The sequence below is a fragment of the Diorhabda carinulata genome, chromosome 10 (genome assembly GCF_026250575.1).
Source record: "Diorhabda carinulata isolate Delta chromosome 10, icDioCari1.1, whole genome shotgun sequence".
NCBI classification, from domain to species: domain Eukaryota; kingdom Metazoa; phylum Arthropoda; class Insecta; order Coleoptera; family Chrysomelidae; genus Diorhabda; species Diorhabda carinulata.
This window is the reverse complement of record NC_079469.1, coordinates 10,283,924-10,304,669: the sequence shown is the minus strand read 5'-3', so window position 1 is coordinate 10,304,669 and position 20,746 is coordinate 10,283,924. Positions and strand designations below refer to the sequence as shown.

Genomic DNA, 20,746 nt, shown 5'->3' with positions numbered 1-20,746 from the left:
AGAAAATGAAAGTGACTTTTTTTTGACGCCACTAGAAATTAGAGAAGTTGCTGGAACTGGCTCATGAAGTTTATTGGCGGAAAAGTCAAGGAAAGTATATAATAAGCCATATGAATTTTGAAACGGTAACAGGGATTTTTAATATCTAACTATTAATAAATTTTTGTGTTGATTATCATGGAGAAATTACACGGTGATTATAATTTTTGATGACTATGTACTATGTTTAAATGAAGAATAATATATTGTATTGAATATTTGTTAGAATAGAATAATAGTGTTTCTAATAATGTAACAAAATATATAGTAGTCTTGGATAAAGTATAGTATCTAATTGTGTATAATGAGTTATTATTCACTGGATGGATTTATGTTAATATCTCCTCGTGAATAATAACCTCTATTGTACAGTCGTGAATAATATACTATTATGACTTTTTGTATATCTACAACTTATGACACTTTCTTTTCGGCCAATCGGCTTGACAGAAGTAGAGTGCCGCTCTGTAATTCGATTTGTAAATAATTCAACTAATATTTTCAAATTTATTACAGTGATTCACGTTTATTAATAAGTACTATTAATTACTTAGAAACAGGTGAATAATTAATATATAATTTAATAGGAATATATAAAAATGACAGTTTTACAAAATTTTATTGTAGCTCCTAATTCTAAACAACCTTTATAATTATTTCTTGTTAGGAGTGGAGTGAAAGCACTTTTTCTTTTTAATAAACCTCTGGAAAGTGTTGATAACTTATGATTATATTTTTTGCTGCAAAGAACTTTCTATGAAAAATAACTTCTCTACCTTTGCTTCCTTTGCTAAACACGCTGTAAATGTTTTATATTAACAACATTTACCTAATGGACATAAATGATCTATATCTTTACAAATATTGTAAAATATTCCCTGGAGAAGTTTATCGAATACATATTATATTTCGCATATCCGCTCATATAGTGTCCGTCATAAGTCAAAAAATATCTTTCATTATATCATCGATACTGAAAAAAATTTATCTCAAATTAATTTCACACGTTTCTCATACGAGGTGCGATATATTATTTATTGAAGATTAAGTATAGTGGTTGGAGAATGTACATTCAATTCAGGAGATGTTCAATTAGTTATATCTATAGTGAAAATATTTGGTTTATCTCGACAGGTACATCGTCGTATTTTGGTAAATTTGAAAGTCTGATTTTTACTGGTAGACAGAAAAACAACAATGATGTAATTTAAGGAATATTATAGTCGTAAATCTAAGTGTTGTGCTATTTGAAGGTTATGTGCTATTTTTGCTCTGAAATATAAATATATGAGGATTCCGGACAATCTCTCACCGAATCCATACTACGAATAAAATATTTCTGTAAATTCTAATTTACTATTATTACAGTTTATTCTAATGGTCACTCCACACGATGTGAACTCATATAAACATATAGAATTATGTCTGTACAAACTATACAGTACAGACAAATTTCGATGTCGTTGCGATCCTAAACTTTGAATACGCATAAAAGTCTGCGTATTTATCTAAGTTTGAAAATTAAAATTGCAAACAAAAATCTATTAATAATTTTAGCATAAAACGAATCTAGAGAATTTTTGAACTTAAAACGTTGTTATAGCAAATTGGTCTGGCTGTTAGAATCAAGTATAGTTTGTTGATACTCATCAAACTTTAGTTTTTAGCAAATTCCTAAATATTCGATGTTTTTGATCAACTTATTATTCTGTGAAAAAATTATCAAGAAGAGTATAATTTAACATCATAACATATAGTCTACATGACGACTACTTGTTGTAATACATAAATACAATGATTTTTAGAAGGATTGTTGATTTTTTGAAAAAACTCTTTTATATCTTTGATCTTAATATGTTAAGAGTGGTAGATTTGCTGATAATCTTTCTGAGTTAAAAGATGGACATTCTGCGATTGTTTTATAGTCAATTTGCAATTGTAGTTGCTACATTTTGGTTCATGTTTCGCATCAAATTAGTCGCGTATGGCCTAGACGGAGACGCGTTAGAAGAGCCTCATCTCTGCGATTTTTCGGTAATATAGATCATAGTTTTACTGAGTCTTTCACTTCACGACATTTATGTGGAGGTTCCATTTTAATTCTTTCCAAACAATAAATTTTTACATTCACTAATTTATTTAGTTGCTATGCTACTTCGAAAACTGAAATAAACAATACAGTTTAATAAATTTTAAATCCACAATAATTGTCATCGTTCATCGTGAAAACATCAGTTGATTCAAAATATTGTTTGACATGTATATATACTAAATTATGAATTGCAGTTTAATTAATTTTTTATTCAACTATGTATACTTTCATTTACCCAAAAAAAATATTCCATCTAAAAAAATTTGTAAATCCAAATTTTGTTTGTTTGTATTTGGTACCAATTTTAAAACGATACATTAATCATTATACAATCTTATTGTCATGATTAATTTATCTAGGCCGTAACATTAAATAAATCTTTGAGCATTATTAAACTTTGAAGTTTACTTATTCAACATACATTAATTCCAAAAAAATTATACATACTTTTGGAAGGAAGTTAAAAGATATATTGAATATCTATAATTTAAAAATTCATTTAAAATTCGTCTGGTCAAAAATAAATTCACATTTAAAATCCAAATTTACCGAAATCGACAAAGTAAGGTCAGCTGAAGGTGATTTATGAAACGTTGTTAGAAATTTGGACCAACGGTATCAAAATCATATGTTTTTTTCTGAATGACTGTTTTAATCAAACCCAACACGCGATCCGTTACTGTCACTTTATATACAGGCTACGGTTTAAATCATCCCGTCTATTTTCTGCTATACAAAGTGGTTTAGTGTCAGTTACGACTTTTAGAAATATTTTATAGAAAATGGAAAACGATAAACAGTTCAAACTTTTTAAATATCAATTTTAGGAAAATACATTTCACATGAATATTTAACTAAACTCAAAACTCTGTTTACAATATTTTCCGATATTTCTTAATGCAAATCGTTTAGCATATGTGGCAACCAACGACTTTAACTTTTTTCACGTGAAGATTATCATGTAATTGTTAATGTTGTCTTAATGTGATAATTGCATCTTGGATCTTCTACGATCGTATTTCTCATATCCACAATGTTTCCAACAGTAATAAAAGAACAGTTTTATCACAGATACAACAAATATATACTTAGTATATTCTAGGAATATACTTGGTGTACGTTTGACATATACATAGAATATAGTAAAATATACAAGGTATGTGTATATTTTGTAATGTATATGTGTAATGTATATTAAACCTTCACTGTATCTTGCTTAGGTATATACACACAATATTATTTCTACATAGTCGATACATCCCAGGAATAAACCTTAAGAGTACTTGAATATCCAGGGTTTATGATATCCATTCCTTTCTATCATCCCTCTTAAAAACGTATGACGTTCCATACATATACAAGTGTTCCTTATGTATAAGTACCAAATATATTCACCGTATACACTACCGGTCAAAAGTTTTAGCCCACCCTATAGTCTACGTAATACAAAAATAAAAGCAAAACTATAGATGTTTATATTTATATTTTAAAGAACATATATAGATGAGAATATGGTAATAATAAAACTAATCTGTGATTGTTATATATCGTAAAATCCCAAAAGTATACCTCCTCCCCCCTTTACAAATCAAAACAGATGTATTTCAGGTAGGGAAGCTATAATCGGGATTTTTTAAAAAAATTTTCCCAAAAAATACTCCAGTGCTAAAAATGAGTACAGAAGATAAATAATATAAATAAAATGAAACAAAAAAGAATTAAACAACAAAATGTATACCATTTTTGGGGGCAGCAGAGGGATGTTGCTGATTTGTTTCTCAAATAATTCTCTAGCTCACCTTGTAAACTTGTTGAAAAAACTTCTTCAGGATTTTGTTTAGGACGTGTTGGATCATCCTCCATACAGGCCGGACTTCACTCGTAGAGATTTTTATTTATTACACTAAAAATCTTACCTTGGTGCTCAACATGTCATCGATAATAACAAGCTAAAAGACCATGTTACCACACGGCTTAAAACACAGTCGCAACGTTTTATGAAGAATGCTTACACAAACTTGTGCCACGCTTTGACAAGTGCCTATATAATTTTGAAAGCTATGTGGAAAATTAGTTATCAATTGTAGATTTTTGTATATTAATTTATTTCGGCATCTATACACGTTTTTTTCTGTATAACCAAACAGAGCTTGCTTTATGGATATACCTCGTATTCAGAAATAGTTTAGATGTAAACAATATCTTTTCACTACATATAGCTTGGAGAAAATTTGTGTAGAAACTGGTGGAAACTGACACAATCACCATGCCGTAACTGTAGTCGACTTCTGAAAAGTTACCCTTTCATCAAACCGCCCTATAATTTAGCAGGATTTCTTCATCCTCAATCAATAAATAAGACGTGACTCTAATTAGATTAGTAATATTATCTAGGCAACCCTAAATATCATTGTATATAAAATGAATGTAACGTTTTACTTTTCCAAATTAAAATAAAACTACAAATTGATAGTAACATCTTTTATTAAAAATAACAAAATAAATAAATGATTCTATGAGAACCGTAATATAAAAGTTTTGTCTAAACCTTAAAACCTATTTTGTATCACAATACTGCTTGTAAAAATAGAAACAATATCTTTTTTAACACAATTAATTCCACTAAGTTTCGACTATTACACGTATCGTATTCACTCGGTTTTCATCCAAATTTTCGGAAAACATATTGAATGCTTTATTATCGACACCGGTATCAGTATTAACATCTACATTTTTTTTATTTCCTCTGAAGAAAGCTTCTATCTCCTCCAAAGTTTTGTTTTTAGTTTCTATTAAAATGAATTTAGAATAAAATGCTGATATTACTGACGCTGCTACGAATACCATCAAAGTACCACTGAAGTTCAATGCTGAATTCATATTAATATATATTTTGACACAAATGAAAATTAATATTTGTGCTATACTAACTACAACTCCCGACATTATAGGTCTTACTCTCAGAGGAAACATTTCTCCTACCATAACCCAAGGTACTGGTAGCATACCTACCATACTGAATGCAACGTTAGCCATAACCCCAATCAGGGGCAAATAACTTAGGATTTTCTTTTCGTCTGGATAAAATTCGTAATACTTAATATAAACGGCAACTATCGACATAGTTGTTGCCATGCCTATGCTAGACATGGTGCATAGTATTTTTCTTCCATAAATATTAATTAGGAAAGCTATCACTACAGACATAGAAAATCGTATAGCTCCCACAATAATTGAAGCTATGTATTCATTGATACTTAAATCGGTCTCCTCGAAAAAGTTCACCGCATAAAATAGAAGAGTATAAATTCCGGAAAATTCCTGCAAGAAGAATAATCCGACCAAAATAAGAAAAGGTTTGACTGTTTGCGGACCGAAATACATTTCTCTGAAACTCATTAGATTGCTGTTGCTCTCTTTTTGGTTTTCGTTGAATCTATCGATTTCTTGTTGAGCTAATGCATTGTTTCCTCGAAGCCAAAGTAAAGTTTTAAATGCTTTCGCCTGCTGATGATTTTTCAATAGATAAGACGGACTTTCGGGTACCAATTGGATAACTATTGCTGATAAAATTGCCATACTTATATTGATATAAGCTACCGTAGACCAGATATAAAAGTATCCTAGCACGTACGTTAAGAGAATACCGAACGATGCGCATATTGGACCGAGAGTTTGCATAAATCCTCGATTTTCAGATGTTGATATCTCTCCAACGTATGTGTAACACGCAGGTGACATTCCTAAAATAGAAAAAAATATAATCAGTATCTTTGAATTAGTTTCGTTATCAACAGTCACGTAACATGAATAATGCTTTTTTATTGTTTGATTTCAATAACATTTTTAAGGACCAACTTTCGTTAATTTCTAGAAGCCTATAGAAATACCCAAATGTTGTATTTTTCATGTTTTTTTTGTGAAAATCAACATGAAGAAATATGTTTCTTTATGATTGGAAGTCTTTGTTTTCATATTTTCATGAAAAATCCTTCAAAGGTTGGAAATGAATGATCGCTATTTGTAAAAAACGTTTTCTGATCATTTTTATAGTCGAATCAAGCAAATTTCTAGTACTCGTATATTATTCCATTAGCAAGTAATAGCCATTACCACTTACTTATAATGCAACTGTCAGGAACAAAACACAATATACACGTACATATCGTCAAAACCTCGTGAGTATAAAAATGTAATTTTAGGAGAATAGTCTAGTCAATATAGGCTTTTGACCTATTCTGTGCTTAGAATTTTTTTTGCCCAAATGAGGAATTTCCTTATAATTGGCCAATAAACTTAAATTCTAAATTATTTCATATTTTTGCTAATGCCATTCGAAAGCTTATAAAATTTACTAATGTTTCTGCACTATGCAAATTTTTTGTTCAATTGTCCGTTCAAAAGATATCGTATGTAGAAAATGTATTTATTTATCAGAAATATTTGGGACTAATGCACAAAAACTTTTATTTTTATAAAACTGAATTCACTTTTTTTGCTGTAACTCATGGAAAAAATGATTTATTAAACAACCAAATACTCTATTATTTTACGATCTATTGTTGGAGAAAAAGTTTCAAGATTCATCGTTTTCACTTAATTATAACTTAATTCCAAATTATAACATAACTCAGCTTACGCAACCAAAGTTACTCGTGATTCCTATTTTGCCCCAATTTTTTGTTCGCGAAATGAAATTTCAAATTACTCTCAGAATGCCAAATCGGTTTGTTAGTTAAAAAATTTTTTTTTCTGTGATATTTCATCTTTGTAGGACCTATAAAAATCGCGAAAAATTGGCGAATGGAAATTTTTAAGGTAAAAATTTACCCCGTTTTAATTCGTTTTATTGTTGATACCTATCAATCCCCTCAACATCTTGTATACATGTGACAAGACTGAGAGGGACATTTCTTTAACGTAAACTTTCTTGTAGCTCATTTTAATTTGTTATTTCGTAGAGGCAACCTTCGGCAACTCTGCTGATTTCCACGATATTTGTTTCTTTACAGCTGTGATGTCCTCACCCCCAGTAAACTTTCTTTCAACTGGTTTTAATTTGTTATTTAGTCGAGACAACATTCGGTAACTGTGGTGATTTCCACGATATTTGTTTCTTTGCAGCTGTGATGTCCCTTCACAAAAGCTTTGGCCGATGATCGAAAACATGATCGAACCGTGTAAAGTTCCGGATATTACAGTTTTAGAAACATCAATTTGTTTGTTGATAACTGCCAGTTCATATGTGGCAAACTGTGATGCATATACCATAATTTGAAAATATGCGCGATGTGACATGAGATAGTAAAAGTTATTTTCTACAAATGAAATTCACCTGGTACAGTAAACGATCTAGATGTTTTTGTTTTAATGACAAGTATATGGACTATAAGAGCTCCAATGTAATCTATATTCTAAATTTTTATAGAATGAACCGCAGGCTACCATTAAACTCATGATTAATGCAATCTGTGTGAAATACTGATGGAATATTTTGTTTTTGACGATTCAATATGTTCAGAAGGAGTGGTTGATCTATTACTTCCTTAAGAAATTTAGACAGATTAACCGGTGTAAAAGTCTTAGATTTTTTGGTTAATGGTATTCGCTCTGGCATTATAGGAACGCTTGCAGCTTCATATATTGTAATAATCCAGATGATTGTTATGGTGAATATTCTAGGTATTTTCAAGGAGTAGAAAGGATCACTTTTGTGTTCAATTTAATGATATACAGAAACAATACATTTTTGGAAGAAGAAGTGATCTTTGAGTTCATTATTAATCCATATATCTTGTATGTAGCTGATTTTTCTTGTGATTGCGGCTGATGGCTGATGGCTGCAGCAGCCTCGCATAACTTGCGTTAAAATAATGCGTAATGGTTTAAATTTTACGTTTATTCCGACATGATTGAATCATATCAATTCATTGAATCTTCAATATTATTCCATTAACAAGAGCAGATTAGCTGAGCTAGTGCGTAAAAGCCGTGAATCTAGATCGCTACCCCGCTTGACCTTTTGATCCAATGCGTACCTAAGGGATTGCTTCTACGTAAAAGTTCCATAGCGTTGTTTACATGAAACCAAATTAAGTTATTCCGATGTAAGGGGGTAATGATGAAAAAGAAATTGAAAATATTAGACATAGTGACTATTAATGAAAATGATTTTTGTCGGAATAGGACATTTTTCAAGTCTTGGCATAAATAAAAACCCGCCATGAAGCTTCGTCTACAATGTATACTTGCGATGCCATTTTCGATAACTGCACCGCAATTGGCTCTGTAATTCTGCGGTACTTGCTCTCATTCCCTTGGAAGGGAAATTTTCTGGCAGAAATAAGCTATTTCTATAACGTGAGAAGTTTCCGCATTGATACCGCAGACATTGATATGGATTAAGTAAGATGAAGCTACACCACATTGTTCATGAACTTATCTAAAACAGTTTTCTGTTAATATATTGAGCTCTTCCTGAATTTTTAGTTTGATCAATACTTGAAAATGAATTACATCGTTACTTTAGAATGTTAGTTTAAATCGGAACGGTTAAATTACCTGCTGCTACACCAGTTATGAGTCGTCCTGCGTATAACCAATATATATTCTGAGCTAATCCAAAACACATCCACCCTAATACTAATGGAAGGGCAGTTATTTGGATTGCTCGTCTTCTTCCCATAAACTCAGCTAAAAATCCGGATAGCATGGAACCAACTGGATTTGTGATTGTTCCCAAGCTAGCTGTAAATGAAAACATATTATCATACTTTATATACTTGAATAGAAAACCATAAAAGATATTCCACAAAAACAATGCAAGCTGAAACTGAAACTGAAGCTTTTGTGACTCTCGCAAGTTCAACATAATTCCAATTTCTCGATATCATTGATATAGTTTAAAGAATGTATATTAATCATTCACTAATATAAGAACCACATCAAACGTAGTTACATACGCGGCTTATCAAGAAAACTTGAAAGCGCAGCAGAAACATTATACAGTCTCAGAAATTTTTACTTAGTAACATATGTAGATAAATCTTACTTTCTAGTAAATTCATTTTATATAATTCATTCTCTGTTCAGATCTCTAACAATAAACTTGTAATTGCTTTAATAAATATATTTTTTTAAAAACGAAAAATAAAATTACGTAGTTGTTTTTATATCATTATAATATCATTATGATATGATAAAAATTGAAGGAAAAATAATATACGGGGAATCTGAGGTCGGGAAGGGAAAGTGGGTGAGTTTTTAAGGGTTAAAAACGGTTTATTTTGATTTCTTGCAAAACTACAAGTCCTATGGAAAAAAACCGCATACCAAAGTTGTAGATAAAACAAGTTTTTCGTTTTCAATTTTTATCTTTTACAAATAAACTTTTTTTTTCAAAAAGTTACTTTTTACATCCCATATACACTGCAATAATCACTTTTAAATCATGGTGCGATTGTAACCTTCTCTATCTCAACGTTTATAAACCAACATTTTATCATATAAAAATTTTTAGGGCTTGTTGTGGACAATTCCTTGAAATGGGAGTTACATATTGCCGCCTTATCTAAAAAATTAAGTTTCTCCTGTATTACGCTGAGATCAGTTTCCAAAGAACTGAACTTATCCACCTCTATAACAGTCTATTATGCCTTTATTGAGTCGCATCTCCGATGTACACTTCCCTTCCACTGGGGTACGTGTGGTGTGTCTCAATTTGAGCGAATCATCAAACTACAAAAGAGAGCTGTTAGATATTTACACGGACTTAACAGAACAGCTCATTGCAAGGACTTCTTTAAAAGATTAATAATTCTCACTCTTCCTTCCTTATTCACCTTTGAATCCGTTTGCCTAATTCGTAAGCACGCTTCTCCAATTTCAGAAAGATCGTTGCACGGCAATCCACTTAGGAACGCGGAGCACGACGTTTACCTGCCTACTCTACGTTCAGAATTAGTTAAAGGCTCAATATTTTACAATGCAAAAAATGCACAATCAGTTGCCAATTGAAATGAAATCGATATCATCTTTTCCTGCATTCCGCAATAATTTACTAATTATTACCTATGGCTGTTATCTATAAATTAGTCACTTATTGTGGTTTTATTCTGTATATTGAGATTTTATTTCAATTGTTTTATCTTTATTTAGTTACTTTTAAGTTTATTTTTCAGTTTTTACAAGCTTTTATCTACAAATTGTAAAAATTTTTTTACAATAACGCATTTCTCTCTCTCTCTCTCTCTCTATTGTCAAAGTTTAATACAATTATATATAATTATTATAATGCGAATGAATATTAATTTATCTAAAATAGTAATAAATTTTTTTCTTTATTATACAAAATAGTTGGGAAGTTCCAGAGAAGTATAATTGGAAGCAATAAGTTCCATTACATAAAACATTCTACATACATATTTATACTTAAATTTTTGTAGATTTGTAATTCGAATATTTTTCGAATCACTGATTAATTTATGAATTGTTTGACCAGATAAACCAATAAATGTGTCAATCTTATGTAAAAATTCATTTGATAGATAGTAATTTTTTTCAATAAAACAATGGATTCCAGTTAAATTTATAACTAACTGCTCTGAATAAAAAAGTTCATTGACATTACCGGAAATATTTCTGAATCTGACAAATTAAATGTAAATATTTTTTAACGCTAGTTAATAATACTATAAGACTACGGCCTTGACAAGTTGATAATAAATCGTATATCAAGATCTAGTAAATAATGTGGAACTAAACCACCTTGTGTAAATCGGTAGTACAGTTTCCGTTATTTGTAAGCAGAACCGGATTTAAATTTTTATATATATCAAGTGGTAATTCCCGGATTCATTGGTTATACTCATATTATAACATTAAAGCGTTTTCAAAAACACAAAAATAAATATTCCATTCGCGTTATTCGCGCCTTCGATTTCTTTATTTATTATTAATATTAATATTATTTATTGGTGATAAAATTTTTACAGCTTTCGTTTCGTTGTAGTTTGTTGTGAAAAAAATTTAATTTTAAAATTCGAAACCATAAACAAATTCAATTTACAGAACCCTGCTGTTTCATTCGAAAACTAATTCACGTTCAAATGAAGCTTCAGCACAATCCGGCATTGGGCGCCACCGAGTTACATTATGTTCTTCAAATAATATGGAAACTACCACTATCACTAAAAAAACTGTCCCATTTTGACTTGACAGTTGATTTCGATTTATTATTTTTCAACTGAAAATATTTTTCGAAATTCACAGCGTTATCATTGAAATTCAAGAATTCTTCATTGATTGACCGGAAGTCTTATTTAAGCTCCAAGGTCAAGTTGAACAGAAAGTTCTTGCTTCAGACCTCTTCTGATGTTGTGCCAACCTTTCAGTTGGTGTTACATAGGGTAATGATCGCAGCTGATTTTTTAAAAGAGTGGTGTGTATCTATATAATAACGGATTCGGTAATTTCAAAAATTTCATCATATGTTTCATAATGCCAAATTTATTTCTTCTCGCGAGTATATTCGCCATTTTGATAATCAGAACAAGCATGACTCGCCCGTGCAGGGTCCATCTTTATTTTTTTGTAATTGCGGTTTTACTATTTTTTTACTAATTTTATTAAGACCAAATTGAAACGTGCCATGTCGTCAATTTTTGAAGTTTATTCCAACAGTTTGTAAATTTCTTCAAAAATTTAGGTTTTGATTGTTGTTAGGGCATATTTTTTAATGGTCTTTTTAAAAATTCTCATATTTCGATATATCCATACAGTTTCCATTATTTTCGATAAAGCATTCGCCTTGTCGTACAGTCTCCAGTCCATGAAGTTACTATAAGCGATTTGATATTTCTGTATTTTCATGCTTTATATAATAATAATACAGTATTAAAAACTTCTGTGTTCATTTCACGTCGTTTTAAAGCTTTATCTTACCATTTTCTATTTTTTTACGTATTTTTGTGACTGATATTATTACTGGAGTTGTTTCATTTTTTTCTTCATGATCTCCATGCATATTCATTCCACTTGTACCAAGAGAAAAGACAGTTAAATGTATAAATATATATATACTAGTTATATTTACTTCAATAGAAAACAAGAATTTAATCATATGTTAGTCTATCTAACAGGTATATAATCAAAATGGTAATAAACATAATTCAAATTTTATTTATTACTTAGTAATTAGTATTTGATTATATGCATTATTATACTAGAAAATTGTTACCATATATCATTTTTTAAATCAATAGAATACTATGCTGTGATTTGCATATTGAATTGGAAAACCAATAAAAGAGATAGTAGACTAATCACTAATATTTTCATTTTAATATCAATTGCTCTTTATCAAATCGCATCATAGCATATGTTTAGTGTGGATAAAAAACATGGAAAACAAAATATTTTTTTATCTTTAGTCGTTCTATCTCAAAAAAGTAGCAGCCACCAATGAAATTATTCATTGTTGAATTAGTTGATTGTTGTTTCCAATGGGCGTCCATATCATGTGTTACAGCACAGTTAGTAATGGAAGGTATTGGGGAAACTTAACATAAATATTCCATTCTTACGCTGTTATGTTAATTATTATCAATATTGTATCAAAAAATGCAATTGCAATTATTCTCCTCTTTGAAAAAGTTCAATTTTCAATCTAGATTGAACAAAATAATATATCATAATCAACAATAACAAAAACTAAAAGATATATAAAACCAACTTGGCTTTCAGGGTTTCCAGCTTAAAGATTTCCCTCCAAATTTAGGGACAAATGTGAGATGGGATATTTTTAGGGAACTTTATATTTTTTTTTTATTTTAAATAAAACAAAATAAATGTGTAATATACTATGTATGGGAAAATATTTAATGTCAATGTGTATGATTTTAAAAAATCTCAATTTGAAGATAATTTATTTGTTATTTTCGATAATTTATGAATCCAAGAAAGAGATGCTGTTGAATGAAATTATTTATTGATTGTTTAAAATTTATCATTTGTTGAATGATATTTTATTATTTAAAATGTATTATCTATCCAAAAATATCTAATTATTCATTTGATATATAATAAAAATTTTTTTTGGAATCCCTACTAATTTTGGGGATTTTAGGAGTTATTGATTAGGACTTTAGGGAGATTGATGTTTAAGAGTAGGGAGTACTGGTCTTCAAGATATTCAATATTCAATTCATGTTATCCTCTTTCACACACATATATCTAGGAGTTTTGGCTGAAGCTATGAAAGTATTAGATTTTGAATTTAGATGTTTAGCTATTCAAAAAGCAAAAAATGTATTTAAAGGAATGAATTATATGAATAAAATGAGAAATATTTCAGGAAAAGATGAATCAATAATATAATCAATTAAGGAACGAAATAAAACTAAACGTTTTACCTTAAGCACCATAACATTCCAAACAACTATCAAATTATTTCAATGCATATAATATTTAGCATAGGTCATAACAGATATAATATCAAAATATTTGTCTAATTTCAAAAACACCTAAAAACAGTAGAAGGATCACATATCAAGTACCATTGTACTGATTGTTTATATAGGAGAGATATCTCAGTTTTTAAAAATTAGAATAATTAAGAGAGAAAGAATAACGATTCTTGAAATATAAGGAGATATCCACATAGACCAAAATTCAAAATTTAACGAAACGGAATCAAATACAAAAAAAAGAATTTTGAGAACCGGTTCAGACACGTAGAGAAAACTGTCAATGATAAAAAGATCTGAACAATTTAAGTAAAAATTATAGTTCTATTTCATAAATTTCTATACAAATACAAATAACTTAATTGGTGACTTCTAGTTATTTTCAAAAATAAAACAACCAGGGTAGTCAAGGTAGATTTTTATTTTAATAATCATATTGTAAGTGATCTAGACATTGATATAATGATGCAAGTTTTCAATGTCAAGTCAAATTTTAATTAACACCGCAATAGTCGAAGCGTCAATTTTCAAAAACTGCTGGTCTATCAAAAGAGACTCCATATCAAGATATATGATAAAATTTGAGAAACGTGTATTTAATTTGATACGTGCATGGAGTACACCGTATCATATTAACCAAAACAGCAATTAAAACGTCGACAGGATTTAAGAAATCCTTGGAATTTTTTATATTGAACTTCACAATGCTATTTTTAAATTTGTATATAATTGTTTTAAGTGAAAGTGAAATAAAAATAATTCAGGGTTCAGGGTAAAATATATAAAAATTGCCAGACGATTTCTTATTTATCATAAATGCTACATACATTCCGTCACAATAGAAATTAGCACAAATCATACTCATTCCTAAACCTGGCAAGCCCGCTGAACATCTAACGTCGTATAGACCAATTACTCTACTACCAGTTTTGTCTCAAATTTCTCCTAAAAAGAATAATGCTCATGCTAACTAGAAATAAAATCATTCCGAACCACACTTTTGGATTTCGACACCAACATTCAACAATACAGCAGGTACATAGACTACTGACTACAAGTAGTACTAAGGAGTCAAGGAATAAAGATTCCCGCAAAGCAGGTTTTTCTTCTGGAATTAATTTTAGCGGAAGGAGGTTTATTGGTGGGAAAATTTAGTATAAAACAGGTCATTAGATTTCAGTTTTCAGAGTATAGGTGTAGTGGTGGTGTAAACTGTGTATTCAGTATGAATATCACCAAAGGTTCCAGAAATTCCAACTTAAGTACGTAGACTAAATGAGAAAATTAGGAATGACCTGGAATCAAACCTTACTGTTCTTCTGTCAGCCCCGACGTATCGAACGCCTCTAACAGAGTGTGGCATCTATATATGTATGTATGGATTTGGAGTCTTGTATACACTGCGACCCAAAGGATCTATTGTTTCCCCCTTTCTTGTTGCAATACTCTAGAATGTGGGATGGCTTTAATTGCCAGAGATCTTAGTCTTTTATTTTATACGCTCCCAGGTGTAGTGCTCTGGAGTTCCTTAGTGTTTCACACTTTGAGAGAATGTGGTGGAGGTTTCGTCCTCTGTGCAATAAAAGCTTCACGCCGCATTATCTGCTAGACTGTTTGTTGGCACGACAGTGCCCTGATAGAATCCCTGTTTGTATTCGTAGTTTGTTCTTACTTAGGTTTCCTGCCTAAGTCCTTGTAGGTTGTCCCAATAATTGGTTTTGCTCTTATCTACCTTCTATTCTGGTGCTTTTTCCATTGCTCTGTAGCTGATACTGCCGCCCCTTTATCGAGCTTATCAGCTTGTTCATTCCCCTTCACTCCGGTGTGTCTCGGAAGTTTATGATATTGGAGCTTATAGGTTTAATGACTAGTTGACTATCGGACAGAATGATGATCTCCTGTTTGCGATAGTTCCTCCTTAGATTGAACTGAACACATTTTTATATTGTATAAATTTCTGCTTGAAAAATGCTTGCTGCGCTGCCTAGACTTTCAGAGTGTTTGGTTCTGGGCCCGTACACTCCTATGCCAGTTCCAGGGATGTTTTCTCTGCCATGTTTTCCTGCACTATGTGGAGAGGTGGGAGATTTAGAATCACTTCTAATGCACCTGTTGGCACCGGTTGCACATAAGAAAGCCAGACTTCGTACTTTAAGAGATTGTTCCTTGTGGTATTTAGACTAGATCTAGTTCTTCAAACCACTGCCCAATATGTGATGATTGGTCTCACAAGTATGGCATGCAAGCTTGGTATACAAACAAAAAGGCTATTTTTTGGCTGGTTTGAAAAAATTTGAAAGGCACTAAACTAATGTTAAAAGAATATTTAGTCAAATCGGCGTCGTATAATGTAGTAGAAGCGACATGCCCCAAGATGAAATAGCAGAAAAGTATAGGTATGATTCCACAACAGCGGTCAAAACGGGAAATATTCTGAAAGCTTGGGCAATACACTGGTAATTTTTGAGGTGGGAATATATATACAATTGAAAAACGTATTCAAGTCAACTTAGAAAGAAACAGTCATTAAAGTTCTTAGCTCCAATGGTATATAATGGTTTGGGAATACCTAAACCAGTTACTTAAAACCTAGACGTAGGACGGTATACCCTTCGTAGAATTACAAGACCATAGAGGACAGTAGAAAGAGATGTACATGGGAAAGTAATGGGATTAATATATTGCTTTAAATACTGGGCATCCTTCAGTGCCACAGAAAGAAAAGGAGACACAGGAAATCTTTTGGATCACAATATATATAACACATATACATACAATTTATAATGTATTAAAATGAATATATATATATATATATATATATATATATATATATATATATATATATATATATATATATATATATAAGTATATGCCTCACCAACTTTGTCACTTTTTTACTATCAATCATTACATATTTTACACTGTATTGGTATATATCATGATAATCATCGAATTTATTTGAAAAATTTTAGAACATTCAAGGACTAAACTTTGATATTCAAATAATGTTGTGAAGGTTTTTATTAACTACAATGTCATTGCATGAAGAAATAATACAATTTACATACAATATTTCACATTCGCACACTAGAGATGAGAATATGATATCAATTCCGTATTTTTTTGAATTTTATTTTATGCTAAGCAACTAGTTATGAACCGTTACTGATGTAAAATTCATTATCGATATTTGTATCAATGTATGCAATATTGTTTGTTATCTTTTGTCCGAGGAAAAGTTTAGCTCCTAAAAATTGAACATAAACTCTTTTTAATTCATAATACGAGTATCGAGCTACAAGTTTTAAGAACCATATTTAAAATATATCCTTTTTGATGTAAATTTTGATGTAATTGGTCTTTATGAAGTTGAGAGAGTATATTATGAACATATAGGTGAAAAAAAGTAGGTGGTAGAAAAACTATTAATAGATGAGAATTCCGCTTTTGAGCGGAGTTGGAATTTATTACCATGGATACTAATGTACAATGTGATAAAATAAAAATTATTTATAATTGGTTGTAATTCGTCAAAAAAATAGTTGAAGAGTGACGCACACAATTTATAATATTACTATGTTGATTCGCCTTTCTACTATTTCTACTTCATCATATAGTATTATCACATAGTTCCTCGGTTGAATCCGGAAAAATGCACTGGCTATTGCAATTTTTTACACTGGCGGCGTCATAGGTCAATGATTTTTGCTTGAAAATATTCATGATGTTGCTCCATATAAGATATGACTTCAATTTGATAAAACTATTTGTGCCATATGGTAACCACAAATCCCAATTTAATTTATTGAAATCAAATTATTTCGTTAAATTAATTCCGAACAATTGACTTGTTAATTGCCCTACAAATTCGTGCAATTCGACATCTGTTGATTGTTTCCTGTCGGGCCGCGGGAAGTCACTGGTTTATGCTGATACTCGTAGATGTCCAGAATCATTTTCAAATGTTATTATTGTTTGAAATGAATTTGAAAAAATAAATGAAAAAATTGTTCTTTGTAAATTACAGTTTATTTAAAATATATTAAAGAAATAAAATTTTTGCTACAATTGGTTGATAATGTTGAAATAATTATTTATACGAATAGGGATGTAAGTAACAAGATCGATTCACTATAATTTGATTCGATACTTTTTGCAAATTATATACAGCTTTGACCGGTTTCTATAGCATCATAAGCATTGTTATTTCATGTACAACGTCAAGCGTTATCAAAAAATGGGAGAAATTGAAATTATTGATTTGTATAATAGGCAAATAAATGTAGAAGAATCAGAATGTATTTTAAGAAATTATGCCAAATCGAGATTGCTACTACAGTTTCAAAACTTTTGCCGTATTTTCACAAAAAAATTGCTGAATAAAAGTCTCCATTGAGCTATATACATTCTGATGTCCACCTTTTTCAAAGATATGCCCAAGTTTGTATCATTGAAGTTAAAACTAAACAAATGTAAGGTTTTTTGAAGCAAATAAAATGAAAATTTTATATGACATTAATTATTACCACCTTAGACATGGTAGACATGCCGTTGTTGGGCCATTGATACCTTTTTTCAATTGTTATTTACGTGGTTCAAAACAGTGTCAAAATGCAATGTTTACAATATAGGGAGGTAAAAAAATATAATGTGAACATACAGAACAGAAAGGTGAAAGAAAGTGGCTCGTATGGGAACAATAATTTTCCGACAATCTGTAAAATCCGCTGTTGAATGAAGTTAAATTTCTTTGTCGGGGATACGTACAATCTGATAAAAGTTAAAATCTAAGTCAATAGGTTGACTAATAATTAGTTAGAATCTGATCACTTGATAATTCCATCCAAACAGTCTAATAAACTACAACATATTTTCAAATATAAAAATTAAATATATAAACAATTTGATGGTTGGGCTATGAAAGTTTCCATCTCAAGTTTTATAGCAAGACTAGTAATAGAAGAATTTGAGGAAACTGTCTAAAGTAAACTAAATACAAATATCCCACTATTTTCCCGTTATATAGATTGTGAATTACTGCTGTACCAAAGAATGAAATTGAAAGCATGAATCAAAAATTCAATTCTATTAAAAGAAAGTCCACAATCGAAATCGAACAAAATAATAAAATTAAATGTCTGGATATCACATTACATAAAATTGACAATAACATAAGAACAGTATGGTATATAAAACCAACTTGGTCCTCAAAATATTTGAACTTCCAATCGTGTCCCAAAAAAATCAATAATAATAAGTTTGGCTGATAAAATTATCCAGCTATCAGATTCTGAATTTAAATGCTTAGCTATCCAAAACGCAAACACTACATTGAAATAAAATAATCATCCGGAAAAAATAATGAACAACTTATTCAAGATAAGGTTAAATAGTTACTATAAGAGAAACTAAACATCAAAAAATGAAATATTTTTCCATACCAATGTACAAGGACTCTCCCAACAACTATCGAATTAGTTCAATAGATGTTAGTAAAGGTCATAAAGGAAAAAAATAAAATAAAATTGCATTAACGAACCAAAAACAAAAACATACATTCATATAAATATTCAAAAATTCTTGAAACGCCATCAAAAAACAAAAAGCTATCAATAATACGATAATAATATCAATACCTATCAAGACCTGAATAATTTAAGTAAAATTCATAGATTTCAATTTTGATTTTATTTTTATTCTAATATTCATTATGTAGGTTATCTATTGATTAATATAAATACGGAGATTTTCAGAACCAAATAATATTTTGATAAAGACTGGAAGTACTTGTTCAATATTATTTATTTATTATTATATGGTATATTTAATTGAACTATATTCGTATTGATGGTTTATAATATGAAAATAAAACATACCTATCCATGATTTTTCGTCTTCAGTTAGGCTTCTGTATTTCTCTGTTTCATTCAACTGGGGAAGGAGGATAGCACTGTAACCTTGACAAATGCCAATTGAAATGGACACCGAATGGGCACAAATTGCAGCTAAAGCCTGTAACAAAATAATATAGGTTGAAAATATTCCAGAAAAATGATTGAAAGTTTGAAGAAAACAGTTTGTTGGTTCATTTAGTTGTCACAGGAGAGGTCGTTCATCATAATAAGTGCGGGATTTTCAACGGCGGTTTTATTCTCATTTATATCTTCTGTCTACATTAATAAAAACTTTCAATACTTTCAAAATAAATATTTTCAACTCTACACATTTATACCAGTATTCAACAGGCATAGGCAGTTGACCGTTTCATTTGTGTCGAAATACCTTTTCCTCGTTGAAAAATTAATAATATCTCAATATTTTGTTGTCAACTTCTGAAAAATCACTATTCAATCATACTGCTCTTGTAACATTGAAAAGTTCCTTTTACTTCTTGAAGAATTACCAATATTTCAATGAATTGTTTTAATATCAACATCAATTCATGAAAAGTCATAATTTCATTTGAATGCATCTTTATAGTTGAAAAATACCTTTTCCTTGTTGCAAAATAACCGATTTTTAATAATCTTATTTTCTCCTGACTCCTGAAAAGTGACTATTAGGGTGAGAAGCTGAATTAAAATCGCAGCCCCTGAAGGCATGAAATCCTGGTACTCAAATTAGAACCTAATGATTCGTACAATTTGGTGACATCAATGAATTTTTGATTATTTCCTTTTCAAACGTGCATCGAGATTTGTAAATTTTTCAAGATGAAATTCAATTTGAATTGTAGGTCATAACTTCATATTTATAACATTCCAGGTAATTATTTTTTACACCGATCCATGGTGTAATATAATCTTTTGCCCAATCTTTGATGTGATTCATTGCCAAATTATTATCTTGTAGAATTTTTCAAGTATTTTTATATTTCTGCAAAGTATTAGCAGTGAAAATAATAAGTTTTTCGCTCATAGCATTATATGATAACAATTTTAAATGGGAAAAAATAACTTTTTTTCACGATTACTGACACTTTCCATGCGCCTACCCTACCGATGGTATTTAGCAGATTTTGAATTTCTTGAAAAAGCCTCACGGGGATAAAAAAATATTGATGAGAATTAAACACGGTGCCTATTATTTAAAGTCATATTATAACATGCACTCTGAAAACAGTTTCAATTTATTCATATCGATTGATATC

The 20,746-nt window shown here is 30.1% G+C and overlaps 1 protein-coding gene across 4 annotated transcripts in view; it reads right to left on the bottom strand.

Moving 5' to 3' along the window:
- Positions 1-4,597: 4,597 nt before the first annotated feature.
- The window catches only part of LOC130898581 (facilitated trehalose transporter Tret1-like), a 51,241-nt gene continuing 35,092 nt past the window's right edge, over positions 4,598-20,746 (bottom strand). For all 4 annotated transcript variants that reach the window (XM_057807976.1, XM_057807977.1, XM_057807978.1 and 1 more), the window contains 3 exons: positions 19,473-19,608; positions 8,693-8,878; positions 4,598-5,874 (listed from right to left, as the gene is read on the bottom strand). In XM_057807976.1, the coding sequence (XP_057663959.1) occupies positions 4,754-5,874; positions 8,693-8,878; positions 19,473-19,608 (1,443 nt within the window). In that variant the 3' untranslated portion in view covers positions 4,598-4,753. The remainder of the gene's footprint in view (positions 5,875-8,692; positions 8,879-19,472; positions 19,609-20,746) is intronic.